Source organism: Narcine bancroftii, chromosome 4, assembly GCF_036971445.1.
Source record: "Narcine bancroftii isolate sNarBan1 chromosome 4, sNarBan1.hap1, whole genome shotgun sequence".
Taxonomy (NCBI): domain Eukaryota; kingdom Metazoa; phylum Chordata; class Chondrichthyes; order Torpediniformes; family Narcinidae; genus Narcine; species Narcine bancroftii.
The window spans coordinates 74693441-74717371 of record NC_091472.1 but is presented as its reverse complement, the minus strand read 5'-3'; the positions used below and the strand labels follow the sequence as shown (position 1 = coordinate 74717371).

Genomic DNA, 23931 nt, shown 5'->3' with positions numbered 1-23931 from the left:
TATTAAAATAAATCTATCTTCAAATAAGAATCATGTCTGTTTGAATAAAAAAGAATAATCTCTCTCTTGGATGGATTCTTCTCCATATGTCTATTAAATTCGTCTTTCATTTTATTGCCAAGGTGGCTTTTGCTGCCTTTGCCATTGTTTTTACTCGAGTTGATCTATCTAAAACAGGATCTAAACAAAAATTAAAATCTCCACCTATTAATATATTCTGATGTGCTTCTGCTAAATTGAGAAATGTTTTGCATAAATTATTCATATTTTCTCCATATATTTCATAAGGGTCTAAAACTCAGAAATTTATTGAAGTTTACAAGTAGTCGTTTTCAACTTAATCTTAATTGCATTAATTGTTCTTGAAACTTGTTCTGCCTTCAATTGCCAAATGAGGACCTTACGAGCCCTCTCACCTAACTCATAATATCTATTTTGTTCTCATAATTGCTTTCTTGGTTCTATGTTTGTAATGTATTATATTGAAGTTTCTTATTAATGTACTATAACTTATCTCCCTGCATGGTCAATTACTACATTCTGCATCTTAACCAGAAGGGTCTTCTTTATCAAGATTGCCACTCCCCTTTCTTTTGAATTAAATGAAGAAGATGTGACATACCCCATCCAATCTCTTTTTAATTTCTGATGCTCTGTTTCAATTAAATGAGTCTCTTATAGAAAATCTATATCTACTCTCATTTTTTAAAATGTGTCAGTATTCTTTTCCTCTTCACAGGTCCTTATAGCCCATTAGCATTAAAACTTTTTTAAAAAACTCAATATGTTACCCACTGATATTTAATTTCATCTAAACGATGTCTCCCAATATTTCCCCTTCACTACTTTCCTCGCACCTCCTCATTAATTTGGATATTTGTTATCTATTGTGTTAAGGGATGTCTTCTTCAGCAATCCAGGTAAGAAAAATAAAAAGTTATACATAGTCAATTTTCATTTATAGCAGTCACAATATTCAAAAAAGAAAATGTAAAAATAAGAAAAAAAAACCCCTATTAATGTTGATTAAATAATACACATTACCCCCCTGCATTTTACAGGTTGTGGCATCTAACACAAATACACACATGACTCGATAGTAGTTGGTCTATATCACTTCTAACCCCCCCACCCCCCAAGATGTTTACCATATATCAATTTTTCATTTACAGAAAATTGAAAACCCACACTTTATTAATCAAACCATTTTCAAACTCCCTCTTGCTAATTAGCTGACAGTGTGCCCACAAAGTCCTCTGCACGGACATGGTCTGTGAAAAACTTGCTCTGTCCTCCTTGCAAGAAAATCTTCCAAGTTGCAGTTTGACTAGAACAATATGTAAACCCTTTTTCCATAAGGCATGTTTCACCATGTTAAATTCTTTTCTTCTCTTCAGCAATTCCAAACTTATATCAGGGTAGAAAAATATCTTGTTTCCATGTAATTCCAGTGTACCTTGTATTACTCGAGCTCCTTGAGCTGCTAGTGCTATTATTTTCTCTCTATCTTGATAATAAAGACATTTCATCAATATAGATCTTGGTTTTTGATCTGGTGGTGGCCGAGGTCTCAAAGTTCTAGGTGCCCTTCAATTTCACTAATATTTTAATATACATTTGAATCTGATCTCAAGACCTCTGGAATCCATCGTTGGAAAAATTTTATCAGATCTTCACCTTCTTTAAGGCCAACAATTATAATATTATTTCTTCCACTGAAGTTTTCTAATAAGTCAACTTTTCCCCAAAGTTTCTTATTTTCGATAGCCCATGCGTCTGTTGCATCTTGCATTTTCACCATTCTGTCCTCTACCTCCTCCATACCAGTCTCCACAGTTTTAAATCTTTCATCCACACTATCCAATTTATTTTGCATTTTATGTACAATAACAAAGTATTTCTTCATCTGCTTATTTGAATTTTTCAAGATGCTCTCAACTTTCTCAGCTCCACTTCTTCATGAAGAAGAAGGTACAAGTTTTGTGCATAGCTTAGCATTGGTACAGTCTTCTTCCTCTAACATTTTAAGTTTCCTACCTTTATCTTTGGAAACCTTTACTTACTTTATTTCTTCCTCTTCTTCCTCTTCTTCATCACTGGCCTGTGATTCAGATAAATAAACAACTTCTTGTTCTAAAAGTTTAAACTTGTTGGAGTCACCAAAAATGCTACTGGGATCTGGCACATCTTGGAATTCTTCTGATCTGAGCATGCACGTCTTCCTGCATATTCATGTCTTCTCCTTCAATGCCATCACCCCAGAAAAGTGGCTGTGATGGCACTATTGAACCTCTAATGGCTCCTGTAAAGTCCGACTAGTCCAGGAAGGAGCTTTTACCCCCAACTCCAGATCCATCGATACGGTAGGCCTTGTTTCTGTTTTTTGTCGATGTTCTCGTTGCATTCCCAATAGGCCAGCGATGTTCTATCCTTTCTTAGGTGACATTCTTCGATCATTGTAAAGGAGTTCTTGTGCAGTTTTCATTTAAAGTACTTTGCTTATTTAGCATTTTTTTAACTAATTCCTGGGAGAGTCAGGTCTAATTGCAATGTTGAATTGAATCAGTGAAGACACAGATGTAGAAGCTGGAATAAAGCATTGAACCCCTTGAACCTTTTTCATCATTTGACTGGAGTAATTGGTCAGGCCAGGGCAGGCACATCCACTTGAAGTGATCAGTCTAATAGAAGTATGAAGTCATATATATTCTTCCCTTCACCCAGATATGTACCTTTCTAGAACAGAGCAGTTTTGCTGTACGAATGCAGCATAAGATAAAAGGAAATGGCAGCTCTGCCATTTGTGTAGGCTTGGGAGAGCAGACAGCAGAGGCACAGTGCTTCAAACAGCCTGTTAAAGGGGCCAACACTTTTTTTAAAAACACACTGAAACCACCGAGGTCTGTGCCCAAGATGGTCGAGAGCACCCTGGGAGATGCCTGGGAATCGATCCTACAGGGAAGGTGACCATGGCCGCAGACTAGTGAGGGGCTCAGTGACCCATACAATCTGCAGGCTTCAGATGACTGATTTGTGGGACTGGGATCTGAGATGGAGCCAAGGACAAAGAAGAACTCCTGAGGGATCCTTGGGCACTGAAAACTTCCTGATTGTCTCAGAGATTCAGATCTGGGAGCTTGCGTTCACCAATAGATTGGATAGGAGGCCGTACAGCTGCAGGGGCTGTGGGAGCAGAATCCACGGACACTCGGTGTCTCTGATCAGTCCTTTTCTTTCTCCTATTGTTGGTGATGCTGGGCTATGCTGGTGGCACCTCTTGTGTGACCTTACGACAAGCAAAAGTTGACAAATTTTGTGCATTATTGCATTTTGCATATTTGTGCATGATAATAAAGGAATTGTGGATCTTGAGGAAACAACATGACCAAGGAACAAAGCTGATAAATCCCACAATTTAATTATTTATCCCTTTGATTATTCTCAGTGTGCACTCCAGCTGATCCAGAACCTCCACATACTTCCTGTGCATCATTTGGGAATGTTGGAAACCAGTGAGAGACTGAAAATGGTGGCTTGATTTCAAAACCCAAGCATACATAGATGGGACCTTGAATTTTGGTACAAAATGAGACCTTCTTCCAGCCACCTTCAATGTACAAACATAAATGCCATTTGTGAACCTCATTTGCTTTTTAGAAAAATTAATTTCTCCATATTCGGCATCTGCAGTGAGAGACGAAGGTGATACCTCAGGGTTAGCATCACTCAGTATGTGCAATGCGAGACAGAGGTGATGCTCCAAGTTGGTGATCTTTCTGGAAAAGTGCGAGATAAACAAGCCTTAAGGAGTGCAGAAGGAAAAAAAATGGGGAAGTCGGGGAGTTACATCATTTAGAAAGTGTGGTGGCACAATGGTAAATGAATTAGAAACTGATCATGACCAATAAGTTTGAAATCCATCACAGCAGCTCGGTAATTTAAATTCAAATAATTTAGGAAACCTCAAATTCATCACAATATTCGAACAAATATGGGAGCCATACATGAAACACAATAGAGAAATCCTACCATGGATCTCCACCACCTAAAATGACAGAAGGAGAAGACAACGAAATGAACTGACTCAGTATATAAAAGTAAAAGACAAAAATTTCTTGTTTATTTTTATTAAGTGACGACATTGTTTAGCGGGTTTAATGTATCTTATAGATTGAACTTTGAATAAATGGGAAAGGGGGTGAGGGAGGGAGGGGGAAAAGGGGAGAAAATGACACTGTATATATTCAAGAGAAAAATGTCTCTATGTATTTTGGTCAGTATGGTTTATAGTGTGAAAAATAAAAAAATTAAAAAAAAAATTCTCAAGAGGCTAGACTCAGTAATGTTAACTGCAAAAATGGCAAAATTGGGATTAAACCCACTAGGTCTCTGATATTCGCCAGGGTGGGAAATCTGGAGTCATGACCTTCTCTGATCTCCACATGAACTCTAAACTACCAAGATGGCTGCCTCAGTTTATGAGCAATTCGGATAATGATTAATGTGGACACCACATCCCTAAACAAATAAATAACATTTTGAAAGCAAGCAAAATCTGAAGATAACCCACTGAATGAAAAGGCTGATAGGATGGAAGGTGAGGTCAAATGGAACACTAGCCTAATTCTGGGAGGAAGGTAGAAAAAGCTGTGAAGTAGAATGGCTGGATCTTCAGCACCTCTCATCCTACTTGATGGATTGCCCACAGTTTCCCTCCTTGCATGATTGTGGAGTATTGAAATACATCAGGACTTGGAATAGCAGGAATATAAACATTCAATTAAATCCAAACTGTAAAAGATATTGTCCATCAATTCCCTTAGGCTGCTTAGGTCAGCAAGTTAACCAGGCCAAAAAAACATCGATTTTGTGATGTCGTGATGTGGATTTTATCAGTGCATTAACATGTTTGCACATTGTTACTGTACTGCAATAAAAGATTTGGCTCAAACCAGAGCTTCTCATCACCAATGTTCCTTCTCATTTTTAGAAGTCAGTGTGCACAAAAATCTTATGTTGTGCAGATTTTTTTCCTGTGACAAAAGTATTTGTGCACTGAATGCTTGTGCAAATGTAACCTTGAAATTGTTTCAAGATAATTTTGGCACAGCCTATCTCTCGTGGCTAATAAAACTGTATTGCCATGTTTTAATATAATACAAGTATGATGGCATTCTATGAAGTAACATATTTAGTTAAGATTTTATTCTATATTTTGAACTATTTTATTTAAGGTAACTAACTTTTTGTGCACACATTAATTTCCTTTGTGTGCTGGTAGCCAAACGCATGGGCACAAACACATATGCGCACAGGTTAGAGGGAACAGTGCTCGTCACCTTCCTTTTTCTCTGGGGCAGGTAGAACGCAAGTTTTCAAAATTAGACCAGAATGTCATTCTGCACAACATGCAATTCAAATCGAGACCTAGTTTCAAGACAGTGCATCTCCAGCAAAGATGCATCCCGGCCAATCACAGAATGCTGGAGTTGAATTTAATTGAGACTTCAACAGTAGCATTGATCTGTTGGCCTGAATGCCATCAAACAAATACAAAATTTATGTTCTTTATATACAAAGTACCTGTTCTGTTTCAACCAAGTTAGACACGTGGCCATCATCATCAGTTCCTTGTACAAGGAACCTGGTTCCAGCTCGCTCACAGCTGAGCCGTGAGATAAGGCAAGCCTTGGCCTTCTTTTCTGTAGCATAAGCTGTGCGGATCTCAACCACGCCACAGATCACTTTAAGTAGCCAGTCGGAGCAGTTTACCTGGTACTGCTTCAGATGCAAGTGTAAACTCCGATTCCTATAGCAAGTCACAAAGGGAAAGAGCAAGTGGAAATTGTTAGCTGCTTTCTGAAACTGATAATGCAATTGATTTCTTCTCTCATTTTCACACGAAAATCCATACTGTAGTTTACTCATGATCAATAGCAAATGGAAATTCTTTCAGCACAGTTTTATCACTAACTTTCAAATGCAAATGGTGAAATGAAAAGAACTCAGGGGGTCAAGCAAAAGTAAACTTTATTCACCATAAAAATTCTTTACACAAAGGAAAACAGTGCAGTGTTTTCACATTAATAATCTCAGAGTTCAAGAGATATTTTGTTTCTGTACCTTGCAGAATTAATCATTAATTTTACACCATTGTCACTAATGTGGCCATCTTTTTTTTTGTAACTTTTCATTTATCGCACTATGAACCATATCAACAAAAATATGTACAAATGTTTATCGTTAAATATACACAATGGCATTTTCCCTTTTCTCCCCCTATCCTCCCTCCCCCCTCCAAAACCAATAAATATTAAATATATAAAATACAAAAAAACATCTTCACACAAAAGAAAACTAATGTGGCCATCTGAAGTTACACACCCCCGCCCCCCACCATGACACACACACACACACACACACACACACACACACACACACACACACACACACCACCTCCCCCTATTGTTTGAGGGGCTTCCTACCAATCTCATTCCCTCAATGTCTGATAGTGGATGGATCCTAAACTGTAATCGTTCCCCACAGAGCCCTTATGAATGCTGCGCCCTGTCTCAGTGTATCCCTGATCATGCACTCCTGCAACCTGGAATGTGCTATTTGGCAGCATCTCCTCACCGACACTTCGGTGTGTTGGAAGACTAACAAGTTTCAAGTAGACCAAAGGGCGTCTTTCAATGAGTTGTCTAGCAGCTCTGGATGCCTGCCTCTGCTTGTGTCCCAGGGAACAGCCCATAAATCAGAGAATCCTCTGTTACACTGCTGCTTGGAATGAACTGAGACAAGGAATCTTGCCTCCTTCTCCACCCACTCTCAATAAATTCACATTCTGCAAATTGGTGGGAGATCTACTTCCCATCACATTTGTGGCAAGGGTGAAGTGCATTGTGGGTGATACTCCGTTGTACAAGAAGGATCTGACCAGGAGGGCTTCTCTCTCTGCCTGCCAGCCCAAGTCCTGGTGGTTATTTGGGAGTTCTGGTGATGACACATTCTGCCAGATGACCTGGACAACCTGTTTAGGGAGCAGAATCATTGAATCCTCATCCCTCAGTGTCTGCATGATGTTCACTGCCTGATGGACGTGGTCAAAGGTGTTTGCATGAAAATCATCATCACAAAGGATCAGTAATGTGGGAAAGTCCTGCTGATTGGGACATTGTACAGGAACAGGGCCATGCCCATCCTTCACAACACCTGCTACAGGCAGCACATAGTGGCACTTGGTGTCACATCGTACTTTGGTTCCATGCACAAGCTTCTGCAGCTACACAAGAAGATGGTCATCAGGGTGAGGTCCATGTTGAGTATGCCCTTGCCCCTATTGGCGAGTGACTTGTACGTGGCCACCATCAGATTCTTTTACCAAAAATAGATTTTACATAATAAATTATTCACATGTAGCTGACTGCTACAAAGAAACACACACACTCTCTCAGTGTGGGAGGTTAAGCTCGGAGATTTATTGAAGCTGGAAAGGCTCCTTTTATACAGTTGGAATTCCCGCCGTTTGTTTGATTGGCTGACATCAGCCGCATGAATAACAATAGCGGGTGGGAACATTCTTGCATGTGAATACCCTTCTTCTCCAGCCTGTTATTGATCTGTTAGCTGGGCAGCTTGGCCAGCACCATCTTAGGGCTGCTGGTCTTGTACTGTTCCAGCTTTCAATCATGCCGGTTCACTGTGTTAAAGGACGTGTTACAGTGTGTTATGCCGCTGTTTACTATTCCGCGCCCCGTGCGATGTTCTGGCTCGATCTCCGCGGTGGCGGACCACCACACACAAACAAAAACAGTTCAAAGTCTCTTCCCACTCTTAGTTTCATATCCATACATTTCCATTACTGAACATTGTACATTCATTTCTATTAACACCATTGCCACTACTGTGGCACCCTGTTGTTACTCCCCCCTCTATTGTTTGAGGGCTTTCACCTCAGTCTCAGCACCTTAATGCCCATTAATGGAAAGACTCTAGGTTGTGGTCCTGCCCCACTGCAAAGTCATGTTGGCTATGCCAAGCCTCAGTGCGTCCATCCCTCAGCATGAACTCCTGCGACTTGGTATGTGCCTGTCAGCAGCATTTCATAACCAACATCTCCATGAGTTGAAAGACCAACAGGTTTCAGACAGACCAAAGTGTGTTTTTCACTGAGTGGCTGGTCTTCCAGCAATTCTGGATGTTTATCTTTGTCCCTGGGAACAGTCCGTAAATCAGAGATTCCTTCGCCACGCTGCTGCTGGTGTTGAATCATAACAAGAAATCTTGCATCCTTCTCCTCACATTCTTAGAGAATCTGAAGTCTGTAAAGAAGTGGGTGACTGTCTCTACTCCACCACAGTTATCATGGTGACAACGTGTGTTGTGGGTAAAGGATCAGGCTGGGCTGTACTGGAAAATGGTTTAGGCCACACCGACACCATATACTGTAGTACCAAGAGTACCAAGACCAGGTTCTTCCCTTTTATTGAGAGGGAGCGCCATGCCTACAGATCCAATTACTGGTGGACGTGGTCAAATTACTGTAGCAACCTCAGCCCCACAAATCCCCAGCATCTTCACGAAGTTGGATCTCACTGAAGGGGACAGCAGATCGGTCAGACCAGTTACTGAAGAACATTGCCTTATTCTTCTGGTAACCATGGCACTTAATGGCAAATCAGACTGGCCACAGATGCTGGTCAGTCAGAGATCGACTGAGTACCTGAACAGAAGATGACTATGTTGACGTTTTGGGTTGATCCCTTGCATCTGGACTGAGAGTTTAGAGGGAAGAGAGGCAGAATAAAGAGGAGAGGATGGGGAAAACAGGTTGTTAGGTGGTGGACAGACTGAGGAGGGACGATGGTCAGGTGAAGCCAGGTGGGGAAGGTGGAGGGCTGGAGTTGTGAGACAAAGTTGGTGGGTCTAAGATGAAAGTAGATAAAGAAAAGGTTAATAAAAAGACAGGTGGAGGCAAGGACTAGGAGGGAGAGGGAGCAAGAGACAGGGCAAAAGCTGCCAGTGCTGGAATCCAAGAAGGTGACTGTTTCCCTCTCTGTCTGTTTGTACTTATCACCCACCTGCCTCTCTCCTAATTCCACCCTATCCCACCCCCAGTTGCATGAGCCCATTCTCCTCCACCAGTCTTCGACTGTGAGAATGTGGAATTTATCAGAAAGATTTTTCAAATAACTCAAATAAGCACAACAGCCCAATGACTCTCCGTGGTCAACAAAAAACAGCAGGACCACCACTCAGTATTACATGTTAAAGTTGGACAATTTAGCAACGAAATACTGCAAGCACATAGTTAAGTTCGGAAGCTCTGATGCCACCATAGGGCAGGATGAAAATGACTGCTCTAACATGAGATCACTAACCATACACATGTTCAATTATTAGCAAAATTACCCTTGATCTGTGTCATGCAGGCATTCTCAGTATTTAGATTTAGTGATGGAAACCAATACTCCTGACCAATTGGAAGAGGGAAAATGCAGTCTGCAATACTGGTGTCAATACCAAGTTCACTCAGGATTAATTTGAGGAAGTTATTCAGAGGTTGCACAAGCCTAAATATAGAACAGAACATGGTGTGACACAGTTCCCTCTGAAAATTACTTCTACATGGTAAAAGACCAATCCTTTTATAACAATGCATTCTGTACAACTGACATGGATCAGCACATATTTCAAGTGCATTAATTCTTAGCAAACACATTTGCAAACTTTCCATGTTTCAACAACCCCATTCCAACTGGAGATGTACCTTCCATGATCCCCTCCTTTTGTAACTCTACCTCCAAGCCCTGCCTTTGCTCCAGTTTCCTCTTCCTTTAGGACCCTGGTCCAGTCTACTTCTCCTTTGACCCTGCCCAACTCCAGACTCCTCCACCCCCTCCCCCAGGATCCTGCCCCAACTCCAGTCTCTTCCACCCCCTCCCCCAGAACCCTGCCCAACTCCAGTCTCCTCCACCCCCTCCCCCAGAACCCTGCCCAACTCCAGTCTCCTCCACTCCCTCCCCCAGGATCCTGCCCCAACTCCCGTTGCTTTCTTCCCCCCCCACCCCCAATCACCTTCAGAACCCTTCCCAACTCCAGTCTCCTCCTCCCCGGGATCCTGCCCCATATCCAGTCTCCTCCTCTCAGACTCTGCACCAAATGTTGCCAGTGACTTCTTGGAGCTGGCAGAGGGAAGTAGCTATTTTGGCTGTAGCCTAATGGAACAAGAGATGTTTCATGTACACTCGTTACCTCTTGCAAGGTATGTAACACAGAAAGGTGTACTAAACCACCAAGAAAAACCACTTTTGGGGACACAAGAGGAATGGAATCTGGCATCTCTCACCTCATGCCACCAATACTTTCCATGAAAGTCACAGTGTGTGGTGCAAGGCTTTATGCTCCCTTTAACCCTATTAAATTGTTTGCATTCCATGAAGCACCCCTTTCAAATGGTTTTGCCCATTGACTGGAGACCATATTAAAAGAAACCAGATGTTAAAATGTCCACATTAAATCTAGCACAATGCCTGATGTGGTTTTAATCTGTCCAATAAGGACCAATCTATTGAATTAGAACAACTTTAGTTTCCATTCACAAAAGTGTAATAATCAATTACTTTCATGAACTCGATAAAAATCGCATTCAAATACCATTCCTGTGCATCCTAATGAGAAAGGTCAAACGTAACCCACACCATGGCTGTTGGTCACACAATGTGCCTTGTATGTAATTTAGTAATTGAACATATAGAGTGCTGCCATGCATCCTTCAATTTCAGATTACATTAAAGTAATAACATTCATTTACCATTTAAAATCCAGGTGACTTTCTCATATTGCTCAGGACGATATTGCTATTGCTTCCAAGGGTACAGAGAGCCGGTGAACACTGTTGTCATGTGCGCCACACATCAAAAGCTGATTATACTGCTCCCCTTAGTCCCCAGCAATGTATAAATAAAGTACCCTCCCCATTAAATATCAATGCATGTTTACAGTTTAAGAGCATTCTCATTATTATTTTTTATCCATGTTTTTTGCCTCCAGCTCTTGTAGTTAGAATTCAGATAACGCATAAGCAAATGGAGCATTGACAGGACCAGTCTAGGTTAGAATTAAGATGCAAGTAACCACAGCAAACTGAAGATGGGCAACAGAGCAGCAAAACCTGAAGGTACTGGAATCTTGAGCAGACAATGAATTGCTAGAGGAACTCAGCAGATCAGACAACATTCCTGGGTAGAATTCGTCAATTAACATTTTGGGTTGGAATCCTTTTGGAGTTTAGGAGATTGAGAAGCAAAGCTGCTGTTATAGGGAGTTTGCAATGAGCATGTTTCCCTGGCTGAGGACTTTAGAACTGGGAGAACAAACTCAGAATAAGGGTGGGGCATTTGCACCTGAAATGTGGAGACCTTTGGAATTCTCTGTCCTGCAGGATTGTGGAGGCTCACAGCTCTGAGTACTGAGAGAATCAATGATGTGGTGATAGGGTAGGAAAATGACACTGAGATCAGTCACCATCTTGTGCAATGGCAGAGCCACTGAAAGTATCAGAAGGCCTCCTCCAACTCCCAATTCTGAGCTGATTGTGCGGGTAAAGGCCAGCACCTGTGATTAGTTTGGCTGGAAGAGTCTAGTCGGACTACTAGGCCACAACAACGAATTTCAGTGCAGGAATCTCTTTTCTGTACTAGCCTCACAAAAAAGCTCAGTCTTTGCCTTTCACTCGCAATGGTTGTCCACATAATCCCACGCCGATTTCCATTTCACAAATCCAATTCACCTGCACTGATCAGATGTGCTTAACCTGAAACCACAGTGATCACTCTCAACGTGCTCAGTGTTCAGGGCAACACATACCATTTGACCATGAAAGCAAACTATGCATGCCTTCAGCTTGGCAAGTCACATTCAGATGATCCAGTGCCATTTGACCCGAAGTATTAATTCTGTTTCTCCTTCCATAGAAGCTGGATAACCTGCTGAAGACTTCCATCATTTTTTGTTTTTATCTCTGTGTGATAGTACAGATCTATCACCAATTAACATAGTGTATATAGTTACTGTATCTAGACTGCGCTTACAGGGATTGGCTGAGAGCTAAGCCACGCCTATTGTCTGGGCCTTAAAGGGTTGTGTCCCTAGCCAGGTTGGATCATTCCGGATTGGTCGGCCACCTGTGAAGAGCTCCTGTCTTTTGCTAATAAAACCCTTGGTTTGGATCAACAAGTCTTTGATTCTTTCGACGAGCTCTACACTCTGATTTTCTGTATCTTATTTATTCTCACACTGACTCAATCTTACTTAATATCACAGAGCTAAACAAATAATGGCTAGGGAATTTTATTTTGTGTATTTTTACAGAGTAGTAGAAGATGTGCAACGTCACTCTTGCAACACCTCCCAGGTTAACTTTAGTTTCATAGCAACCACAATGAGATGAAGCTTCAAGTCCTGCAGGAAGCTTTAATGAGTGGCAGGCACTGTCGCAACACTGTTGCGAGTTTTGGCTGGATGCCACAATCATGTTAATGAACAAGAAATAAAGTTGCTTTGCCACATGCATTACGCTAAATGGTCTCAGGTCAGCTACACCTTAAGAAGACCAAAACCCCACCCTCACCTACCAAACTACTCGAGAGTGATCAAATTTACCCTTCAGAGATCCACTCTCTGTCTTGACCAAGAAAAGCGTTTGAATTAATCCACATCTACAATGTGAACATGGATAATGTTAAATGGTCTACTCCATTCATCCATAATCCAGAGCATTAAATGACAGAACTTACTTTTAGGGACATGAAAGGCTGTTTTCAGTGTCCCAAGATTTATCTGGTGTAAACACAATATGAAATGTGAATATTACTTATATGCCTGTCACTACCAATTTAAACCTTGGGATTCTCAAGGGAATTTGTACCAACTTGTCAGGAAGAACTGATACTGCAATTAGACAACATATCCTAACCAAATTATGCATTTCCTCGAATCCAAAGATAGAACTACAACCAGACTGATGTTGACATCAGTCAATTCACCATTTGGACAAGGAACCTACTCGCCCACAGAGCTCAGACCACATTGCATAGAGTTTTTATGCACAGAAATGGGGAGCCTGTATTTGAGGAAGATCATTTCAACTAAATCAAATAAAACAGTAAGCTTACCAGAAAAAGCGACATCCTGCTTCGCGGTCCTTTGCAAACTGCTTCTGAGCACAAAGATCCAGATCAAAATTTGAACCAGCAGCAGATGAATAATAAAACACACCAGAATTTAGGAGTTTCCTTAAAGAGATGATTCGCTCATCATCTGTCGTTTCTCCTTGAAGAGGAACAAAATCTGTGGCAGTAATCTTACAAATGTCGGTGTCGCGGATTTTCCCGACTGAAGTACACCCTGTCACCATGACCAAAAAGCAGACCCTCCGGTTACCTGGAAATTAATAGGACAGAATTACACACTCAATGTTTCACTGGAAAGAAGGCAAAGAGAAATCAGAGGATTCTACAAACATCATGTCCTTCAAAGATGGACAGAAAGAGGAATGCAATGATGGAAAACATCAGGGGAGTTTTAAATGTTATAATATCCATTTCTTAAAGAGTCCTAGTTGCCATTTTCCCATTCACCTGTGTGCTCCTGATAAAACAATGCCTAGATTTCAAAGTTCTCATCCATATTTTCAAATTTCTGGCCTGATGACTGAGCTATCGTCAACCATCAGGAATTCTAAATAGTCCGTTTTTTGCATTCATTTGGTGGGAGGTGTGCAGAGCTCCGTGATGCAAAGGTATCCAAGTGCCTTAGCACATGATTATCAAAAGGCCACTGCCTCAATGCAGCAGCAATTTGGAAAATTAACATTTTTGTTAATGTTGAGGGCCATCAAACAAAAACATGGAGATTATTAAAACAAAAAACTGCAGATGCTGCATATGTGAAATAAAAAGAAAATGCTGGAAATACAGCAGGTCAGACTGCATTTGTGGGAAGACGAAGTATGCTAACATTTCAAAGAATGGAAAATAAGGTTCAGGGTTAACATAAGATTGGCCATGAGCTAATTAATGAGAGAACAGGATGAAAGGGCTCTTCATAGCGTTTAACAGCAGAGAAACACTTCCATCAGTCACTTGTCCACCCTATCCAAGTTGTTGACTCCAGCTAGCTCTGATGGCCTGTGTTTGGCTCACATCCTCTAAACCAGGGGTAGACAAACCGCAGCTCACGAGCCACATGCAGCTCTTTTACAAGTTATGTGCAGCTCGCAGAAATGTGTTGGCTGGAGGAGATACCAACACTCCCAACGCAGCCCTGGGACACTTCGAAACCCTACAGCCAGACCAAAGAGTCCGAGGACAGTCACAGCCTGGGCTGTGTGACAAGGAGAGGGAAAAGGGAATGGGCACGGGAGGAACGGCCCCTGCAGAGCAGAGGAGTGAGCAGCACACGTCAGAGTCAAGTTCTCCTCACTCAGGCTGGGCCACAAACATTAACTAAGTTGATGGAAGGAGAAGGAAAGAAAAGAATGGACTCAGTAGAATTTCTGGTGTATTTTTGTTGAATGACAACATTGTCTGACTGGTTTAATGCAACCTAGATTGTATACCTAAAATGGATGAGAGGGGGGGGTGGGGGGGGTGGCTTGGGAGGAGGGAGGGGGGGGTGGGGAGAAAAAGTCACTGTATATGTGTGAAAAAGAAAAAGTGTATATCATGGCTAATGTGATTTATGGTGTGAAAAATAAAAAATTTTTTTTAAAAAAATGCGAAAGGTGCCCCAGTAATTAAAAAAAAACTCAGGCTGGGCCACACCACAGCAGAGCACCACCAACATTGGGCGTGTGATAGGAGGATCGGACAAAGTTGCAGCTGCAGAGGTAGGGAAGCTGGACTAGGCCAGGAGAGCTCTGATGAGACATGGCCTTCCCCAGAGAAGGGGTGTTTGTCCAAGGCATTCTGGCAGGGAGGGAAGTGAGATGACAGAGATAGGCTGGAGAGGTCCCCAATGAGGACCTATCCAGGCACCAAGCCAGGACAGAGCTGGTAGCAGCTGTGAAGGTTCGGTCAGTGGCCACAGGCAAGCCCTTGCCCCACCGGATGGAGAGACAGCACCAGGCAGTGCAAAGGTTAAGTTGCTCCATACCCCAGTCTCTGCTCCCAGCAGCCACTCCCCCATCCCACCAGCAACTGGGAAGAAAGGAGAAGAGGGTGGGATGGGGAGGAGCAGAGCTGTGGGACCCCTGACTTCACCCTGCCAATCAAGACAGCATTGCATCAGGTCACTTCCCACATCATGCACACAGCTGTGAATGCTGCAATGGTCCAGGTATCTGCAGAGACCAGTGGCAGCAGTGTACCCGAAGAAAACACATCAGAAACAAGAGCAGGAGTTGACCATCCAGCCCATCGAATTTCTCCCGCATTCAGAGATATCACAGCTGATGTGACCACGTATCTAGCTCCCCCATAACCCTGAATTCCCCTACAATGCAAAAATCTATTCGCTGTACCTTAAATATATTTAATGAGGCCGCCTCTACTGCTTCCTGGGCAGAGATTTCCACAGAAAATCAGTCAGGATTTTGAAAATATTTGTGTACTTTTTGGTTATTGAAACCAATATAAATTAGCATTTTCAAAACTACATACAAGTGCCTAATCTTTTATCCGGAATTTTGAAAACCAGACAACTTCGAAAAACTGGCATTTTTTTGGTAGATGACATCTGCTCATCAAAGGTAAAGTTTGGCGTCAAACATGACCCTCGCTCAACTCACGCTGGAATATCCCATGTTGTTCCGCTACTTTGTAATTGCCTCTGAATTGCCATATCCTGACACCCATCCACCATTGTGGTGTTTTCAGTCGGCCTGGCAGCGGCAGCTCAATGGCTGTCGGTGCTACCCATAATCCCCCACACAGCTGAAACTGCTGTACCAGTACCAGTGCATGGGCACCGAGAAGGGGGCTGTTCCCCTGGCGTTGATACAGCGCTGGGAGGTGGGGGGGGGAAGAGAGAGACACGGTAGTGTGACTCGGGCAGGCGGGGGGGGGAGAAAGAGCAGCGCAACTTGGGCAGGCAAGGGGGAGGGGAGATGGCAGCGCAACTCGGGTGGGCGAGGGGGAGTAGAGACAGTAGAGTGACTTGGGCAGGGAAGACAGCAGCCTGACTCAGCAGGCGGTGGGGGAGACGCGACAGCACAACTCGGCTGGGCAAATGGGGGGGAGAGATGGTAGCATGACTTGGGCAGGTAAGGGGGGGGGGGGAAGAGATGACAGTGCAACTCAGGCAAGCAGGGTTGAAAGGACTAAAATCAAAATGATTCCAAATTCTAGAAGATTCTGAACAACAATAGGTGTCCAGTCCAAACAATCCCGGATAAAAGGTTAGGAACATGTACATAAATAAGTATTATCACATATATGTACTGCTTAATATTTATAAATATTTTTGCAATGAAATATGCATGTAAAAGTAAAAATATGTAATTTTTTTTCATGTCTTGTGGCTCTCAAACATCTAAAGTTTATCCTATGTGGCTATTACGTTGAGCAAGTTTGGCCACCTCTGCTTTAAACCTTTCCTCTTTAATAATTTTTTAAATTTGGCAGTTGTAAGCCTCCTTGTCTATACCATTCTGTTAATTTATCTAGTGCTATCCTCGGTTTCCCCCCTTTCCATAAAAATTTCCTTATTATTTTCTTTAACTCCTTAAAGAATTTTTCTGTCAAGTGTATTGGCAGTGCCTGAAATAGGTATTGTATCCTTGGAAAAATGTTCATTTTAATACAGTTTATCCTTCCTATTAGTGTTAATGGTAAGTCTTTCCAATGCTCTAAATCTTCCTGTATTTTTTTCATTAGTGGATAATAATTAAGTTTATATAGATGGCTGAGGTTTTTATTTATTTGTATACCTAGGTATCGTATTGTTTGCATTTGCCATCTAAACGGTGATTCTTTCTTGAATTTTGAGAAATCCGCATTATTCATTGGCATTGCTTCACTTTTATTTGCATTAATCTTGTATCCCGACACTTCTCCATACTCCTTCAATTTCTTATGTAATTCTTTTATTGATGTTTCTGGTTCCATTAGGTATACTATAACATCATCTGCAAATAAACTGATTTTGTATTCCTTGCCTTTTATTTTTATCCCTTTTATTTTATTTTCTGTTCTTATCAGTTCTGCAAATGGTTCTATGGCTAACGCGAACAATAAGGGCGATAGTGGGCATCCCTGTCTTGTTGATCTGCTTAAGTTAAAATGTTTTGATACATATCCATTTACTGTCACTCTTGCCAATGGCCCCTTATATAATGCTTTAATCCAATTAATATATTTCTCTGGTAAACTAAATTTTTGTAGTACCTTGAATAAATAATTCCATTCTACTCTGTTGAAGGCCTTCTCTGCGTCTAAAGCAACCGCTACTGTTGGAGTTTTATTTCCTTCTACTGCATGAATTAAGTTAATAAACTTACAAATATTATCTGTTGTTCGTCTTTTTTTTATGAATCCAGTTTGGTCTAGACTTACTATTTTTGGTACATAATCAGCTAATCTGTTTGCTAATAATTTAGCTATTATCTTGTAATCTGTGTTAAGTAGAGATATTGGTCGATATGATGCTGGTGCAAGTGGATCTTTCCCTGCCTTTGGTATTACTGTAATTATTGCTGTTTTGCACGAATCTGGTAAGCTTTGTGTTTTATCAATCTGGTTGATTACTTCCAGGAGGGGAGGAATTAATAAATCTTTAAATGTTTTATAGAATTCTATTGGGAGACCATCCTCTATAGAGCCGCACAATTAAGATATCTATCAGATTTTTACCAAACAAAAGAAAAGCCAGATTGGACTAGATTAGAGCTAGACAAAATAGGGGAGAAGACACCCGAACATATATTATATAAATGGGATGAAAAATTGGTAAAATATAGGAATTCTCCAGTATTGCACCATTTGCTTAATATTTGGAAGATTCATGTAGAAAGAAATAAAACAAACTACCAATTATCAAAACTAATACTGACGCAAAATCAGCTAATCCCTTTTACGGTAGATAACCTGTCTTTTAGGGAATGGGAGAAAAAAGGGATTAAAAGAATAGAAAATTGTTTTTCGGGGAATAAATTATTATCCTTTGAACAAATGAAGGATAAATATAATATAACTCAAGATACAGTGCTGGCATATTACCAATTGAAATCCTATTTAAAGGATAAATTGGGAAGTAGTCTGAAGTTACCAGAAGGAAGCAATTTTGAATATCTGATTACAGACACAATGATAATTAAAAAATTTATAACAAACATGTATATCAAATTACAAGAAAAGGAGAATGAGGAAATAAATGATAAAACTAAACAAAAGTGGGAACAAGATCTAAACATAAAGATAAAAAAGGAAACATGGGAGAGGTTATGTTTAGGAACTATGAGAAATACAATAAATACGAGATTACGTATGATACAATATAATTGGATACATAGGTTATATATCACTCCTCAAAAGTTAAATAAATGGGATCCAACAGTATCTGACAGATGTTTTAGTTGTAAAAAAGAAATAGGAACAACAATTCATGCAATCTGGACTTGTGAAAAGGTGAAAAAATTTTGGGAAGATCTAAACCAGATATTAAATAAAATTACAGAAAGCAATATACCAAAAAACCCAGAGATCTTCCTCCTAAGTAACATAAAAAATAAAGAATTTGGACTTGATTTGGAGGGTGTACAAAAAAGATTTGTTAAGATAGCCCTAGCTGTAGCAAAAAAATGTATTATGTCAAACTGGAAATTAGAAGATAATTTGAAAATACAGCAATGGTATATCGAAATGAATAAATGTATTCCATTAGAAAAAATAACATATAGTTTAAGAAATAATATAACATTATTTGAACAAATATGGGAGCCGTACATGGAATATAATAGAGAAAACCTACCGGGACATCTATCACCTAAAATGACAAAAGGAAAAGAGAATGGAAAGAATTGACTCAGTGGAAGTTTTTGTTCGTTAATGTTGAGTGACAACATTGTTTGATGGGTTTGATGTATCTTGGACTCAGAGTTTTGAATGGATGGAGGGGGAGGTGGGGGGGGAGGGGAGGAGGGAGGGGGGGAGAAAACGACACTGTATATATTTGAAAGGAGAAATGTGTATATCTTGAATAATGTGATCTATAGTGTGAAAAATAAAAAAATTAAAAAAAAGCCTTTCCTCTTCAGGTCTTTTACATGCTACAATTGTACACATCTCTTCTCTTCCTCTGGTAGCTTCTTCCTTGAACCAACACTCTCCATGTGGAAAAAGGAGCCCCTCAGATCCCTTTAAAATTTTTAAGATTGTTGAACCACAAGAATTTAACACCATTACACCAGAAAAACCTGTGACCAAACTAAGGGATCTGGAACTCTGCTCCCCTGCAACTTTTTCCTTGATTTCTCCATCATCAGACAGCAATAAGTGTGGATAGGCAACATCACCTCCTCTGTGCTGACCATTATTACAGGGGCACGCCAAGGCTATGCGTCTAGTCCCCTACCCTATTCCCTGTACGCTCATGACCGCTTAGCCAAATTCACCTCTAACTCAATCTACAAATTCACTAATGGCACCACTATTGTTGGCTAAATAATTGGAAATTATGATTCAGAATACAGGGTGGAAATTAAGGATTGAGTTGGGTGGTTCCAGAGAAACAAGTTTGTTCTCAATTTCACAAAGACTAAGAAACTCATTGTTGACTTTGGGAAGTGGAGGCCGAGGGAACATATCCGCGGAATGCAACCAGAGAGGGTTAGTACCTTTAGGTTTTTGGGAGTCCATACATCAGAGGACTTCTCCTGGAGCCAACACAGAAGCAACAATGAAAAAGGCGCACCGATGCCTCAGTTTTCTATGAGATTTGGCATGCCATCCAATACTCTGTTAAACCTGTACGCTGTGGAAAGTATACTGACTTACTGACTCGTTGCATCATGGCCTGGTTTTGTAACTCAAGTGCTCAGATGCTTAGCAAATATAGCCAGGTCTATCACGGGCTCTGACCTCCCATCCATTGCAGACATCTATGTGAGGCTCTGCCTTAAGGTGGCAGCCAACATCACCCTGGTCATTTCTTCTCACTGCTACCCCATCAGGCTCTTCAATCTCCCTTTGTTACATTAATCATGAACTACTCTGACACAACATAAAGAACTGTCTGCACTATTTATTTTCATTTTAAGATATTTTTATTGATTTTTACAATATAACAAATAAAACAGAACAATTATACAATGTACTATAAGATTCAAAAAAGATTTAGAAATAATTCTCATGATAAGGAAATCCAGAGCACAATCATGGCAATAAAGTACAATTTAACAACAAAATCGGGGCTGTTGTGTATAGTTGTAGGCAGTATCTGAGTCGTGCCCATGCTAGACAAGGAATGTGATAAGTCTGTATTATCAGTTGCTGGAATTGGGAGTATCAAGTCCGATGTGACTAGTTGCATCACGTTGTGTGATTGAGAATACTTGCATGTGTGATCCCCTTATATGTTTCATTAAAAATTAATTCTGTATTCAGCCTGTGCCCAGTCCCACTACTGTTTGAACCCACCAAACATTTTCCTTCCCACACACATCTTTTGTGTTTATTATCTTAATTTAATGCATCCTATTGCATTTTTATGAAGTATCTGCTCAGCTGCAACAAGTAAGAACTTCAGTGCATATGTACGTAGTTCAATGTATATGCCAATAATAATTCATTATTATTGTAATCAAATCCTTCCCCACTAAATCTATTTTTGTGCTTCCAATCTAAAAGAAGAGTTAAGATGTGATCACATTTATTGAGGGTTTACTCAAAATCTTGTGATGGTTTTATAAAATAACAAAGTGATGAATTAGTGTGCCACATTCAGGAAGCAGAAGTTGTATTCATGAAACAAACAGCTCAAGGAAAAAGAGTTTACATCCATTACACTTCTGAGAAGTGCCATCACAGGCTGCTCCATTTAACAAGTTGGCTGCTTTTTCTGGTTTTTATTTTTGCGTATGTCTGAATAATAATTCAATAACTGCTAATCAATTCTTGATTAAGAAAGGACTTCTAATTTGCATGAAGAGTTCAGGTTGTATGCAGGAACTGAAAGTTACAAAGAATAATACTGACTACCACACAAGAGATTTTTTTTAATAACCACAGATAACTTGTAATATTACCATAAGGAAGTCCGACATTAAGCAGGCTTTGGTTGTTTACACTGAACCAAACAAAGTCGGCATAATGCCAGGTCAGTGTGCCTTTTTACACAGCGTCAGCATTCCGGGAGCAAAAGAGGCGGGACATGTAACACAACAAAGTCGGTGTCTAAAGTTGCATAAATCATTCTGTACTTGATGGCAATTTTAGACACACTTTTTTTGCCCCCCCCCCACCCCAATGGCTTAAAAATGTTCCCCCGGATCTTATATGTGAAGTTAAAATTAGGAAAATAATGGTGAGTAAAGCTGATAGTGATCGTCTTTGCTGTGTGGCTCCATAGCATCACTGATGGGGGCTGGTGGCAGGCTGTCGGGGGGGTAAGTGGGGTGGTGGGATCAGTGTGGGAGATGGTGGCAGGCCGTCAGGAGACCCTCCCGACAGCCCGCTGTCAGTCATTGTGTTGAGAAAGTGTCAGGTTTGCAATCAAACGCTACTTTTATTATCACAACAACAATTGATAGAAGAGCTTGGGAAAATTGACTGCAAGTATTGATGTATAGCAGTGGATTTCCAACTTTTTCTTTCTACTCACATCACCGCTATCTATCACTGGGGGCCTGGTGGTGGGCTGTCAGGGGGGAGCAGGCAGTGGACTGCAGACTGTTCAAACTGAGGGCAAACCCACAGACCAACTTGCTCACAGCACAAGGTGATTAGAGACACCTGGGAGTGGAGAGGTGGGATCAGTGTGGGGGCTGGTCTCTTATCACAATGCCACTCCCTAACATTAATCTCTTTTCCCTTAATATCTGAAGATCTGTTAGTGACTGTCTTGAATACATTTAGTAATTGAGTATTCACACCCTCCTTCTGTTGTGTTCCAGAGTCTGTACCCTTTGATACATTCTTTTTATCCTATTCAAGAATGATCAAGTCCTATTTTTAAATGCCAATAATCATCCTGCATCTGTCTTGTCAAAACCGAGAATTACATACATATAATTTAAGGAGTTGATAAATGCCAGTGGAGTCAAAAAAGGGTCGATAACGCCAGGAGGTCGATTGAAAATGACACCTATGGCAGTGGTGGCTAACTTCTTGCGAGAGTGGGCCTTGGTGGGCGCCATCTTGTATTTGATTTCACCTTTGAATTTAGAGCAAACAGGAAGACGGAAAGAGATATGTGTTCTGTTTTATGCTCATGTAATTGTCAAATTTTTGGACCACCTTTTGGGGCAAAAAGGGGGGGGTCGACCTTTACATGGGTCAAACTTTTGACCTCACGAGCACCTGCATCATTCAAGGCATTGGGAGCTAAGATGGCTGAGACCAGGTGTTAAGTTCATGGTCAGGGCATCAGTAGCTCAGATGGGCAGGCAGCTGGAACAATGATCCGTGGTTGGGAGTTCGGATGGGTGGGTGCTGGGTCGAGGATCCGTGGTTGGGAGTCAGATCGGTGGGCACTGGGTCGAGGATCTGCGGTTGAGAGTTCAGATGGGTGGGCGCTGGGTCGAGGATCCACGGTTGGGAGTCAGATGGGTGGGTGCTGGGTATTGGATTCGCGATTGGGAGTTCAGATGGGCAGGCAGCTGAGGCCAATAATGGCGGGGGGGGGAGGGGGGGGGGAGAAGAGGGGGTTTGGCTTTTATACGGGATCAACTATATAGTACCTATGTTAGTGTTTCTACCCTCCTCCCCCCACCCCTGTCCAGTGTCGGGATTCCATGCCTAGGGGTCATTGAGGGATCAAGTATTCCATGAAGGGGTCGATGGTCTAAAAAGTTTGGGTTTCCCTGCATTAACCTCAATATGTATATTAACACAAATCCATTACTCACTGAAGGAGTACAAATGTTTTTTTTTACTTTCAAAAGGATTTCAAAAGCATTTCTGTAAATGAACTCATCAGAACACTGTACTTTGCTAGGATCGGAACCCTTTCAATGTTTGAGAGTAGGTTTTAAAATAGAGTTCAATAATTACAAAACCACCATGTCCAATTTATAATGTTATGAATGCATCAAACCTCTGAGAAATGCAGTTAAGCAACATCCACTATTTGCCAGATTCTTAAAGAAAACAAATGAATTTGCACCATTAATCTTCCCATTCCGAAAACCACAGCAAATGTCTCAGGGCATCTCACATTCAAGTTACTTCTTTGTATTATTCCTGGTAATCATTTCAATCACTGTCACTGGATCAGGCTCTTTGGCTCATAAAGTCTGTGTTGATTATGATGCCAATTTCAACTAATCCATCCACCTGCATTTGGTTGTTATCCCTCTCTTTCCCTGCCTGTTTACATCTGTCTAAATAATTCTTCAACAATACTATTGTATCAAGCAAGGCTTATAACTTTGCTCTAATTTTACTGGTTTAGCTTACCTTTTTTGAAAGGTAGGCAGAGTCAAGTGAACTGAAAATACCTGGATGACTTGCAGTTTTTTTGAATAAATCTTTTTGTATCCCTAGTGGAAAAACTTGTCAGAGCTGATGGCTTTCTCCGTAAAGCATCAAACCTTTTTGCAATAGCTGCTTTAGAAATGTGAATGTCTTGGTATTAATGCTGATACTTAGTTTCTGGAACACAGATGGATTGAAAAGTAGAAAATTAAATTTCCAATGTTCATGAGGGAAAGAGTGATCTGCATCCACAAATACTTTCCCTCAGTATTGTGCAATGATAGGTACCCATGCT

The 23931-nt window shown here is 41.0% G+C and overlaps 1 protein-coding gene across 6 annotated transcripts in view; it reads right to left on the bottom strand.

The window, feature by feature from the left end:
* LOC138760692 (synaptojanin-2-like) overlaps positions 1–23931 on the bottom strand; it is a 203460-nt gene that overhangs the window by 117141 nt on the left and 62388 nt on the right. For all 6 annotated transcript variants that reach the window (XR_011355814.1, XM_069931634.1, XM_069931636.1 and 3 more), the window contains exons 3-4: positions 13179–13446; positions 5584–5809 (exon numbers count right to left, since the gene is read on the bottom strand). Coding sequence is in view for 5 of the 6 variants with exons in the window: in XM_069931634.1 (XP_069787735.1) it covers positions 5584–5809; positions 13179–13446 (494 nt within the window). In the remaining variant the exon portion in view is untranslated. The remainder of the gene's footprint in view (positions 1–5583; positions 5810–13178; positions 13447–23931) is intronic.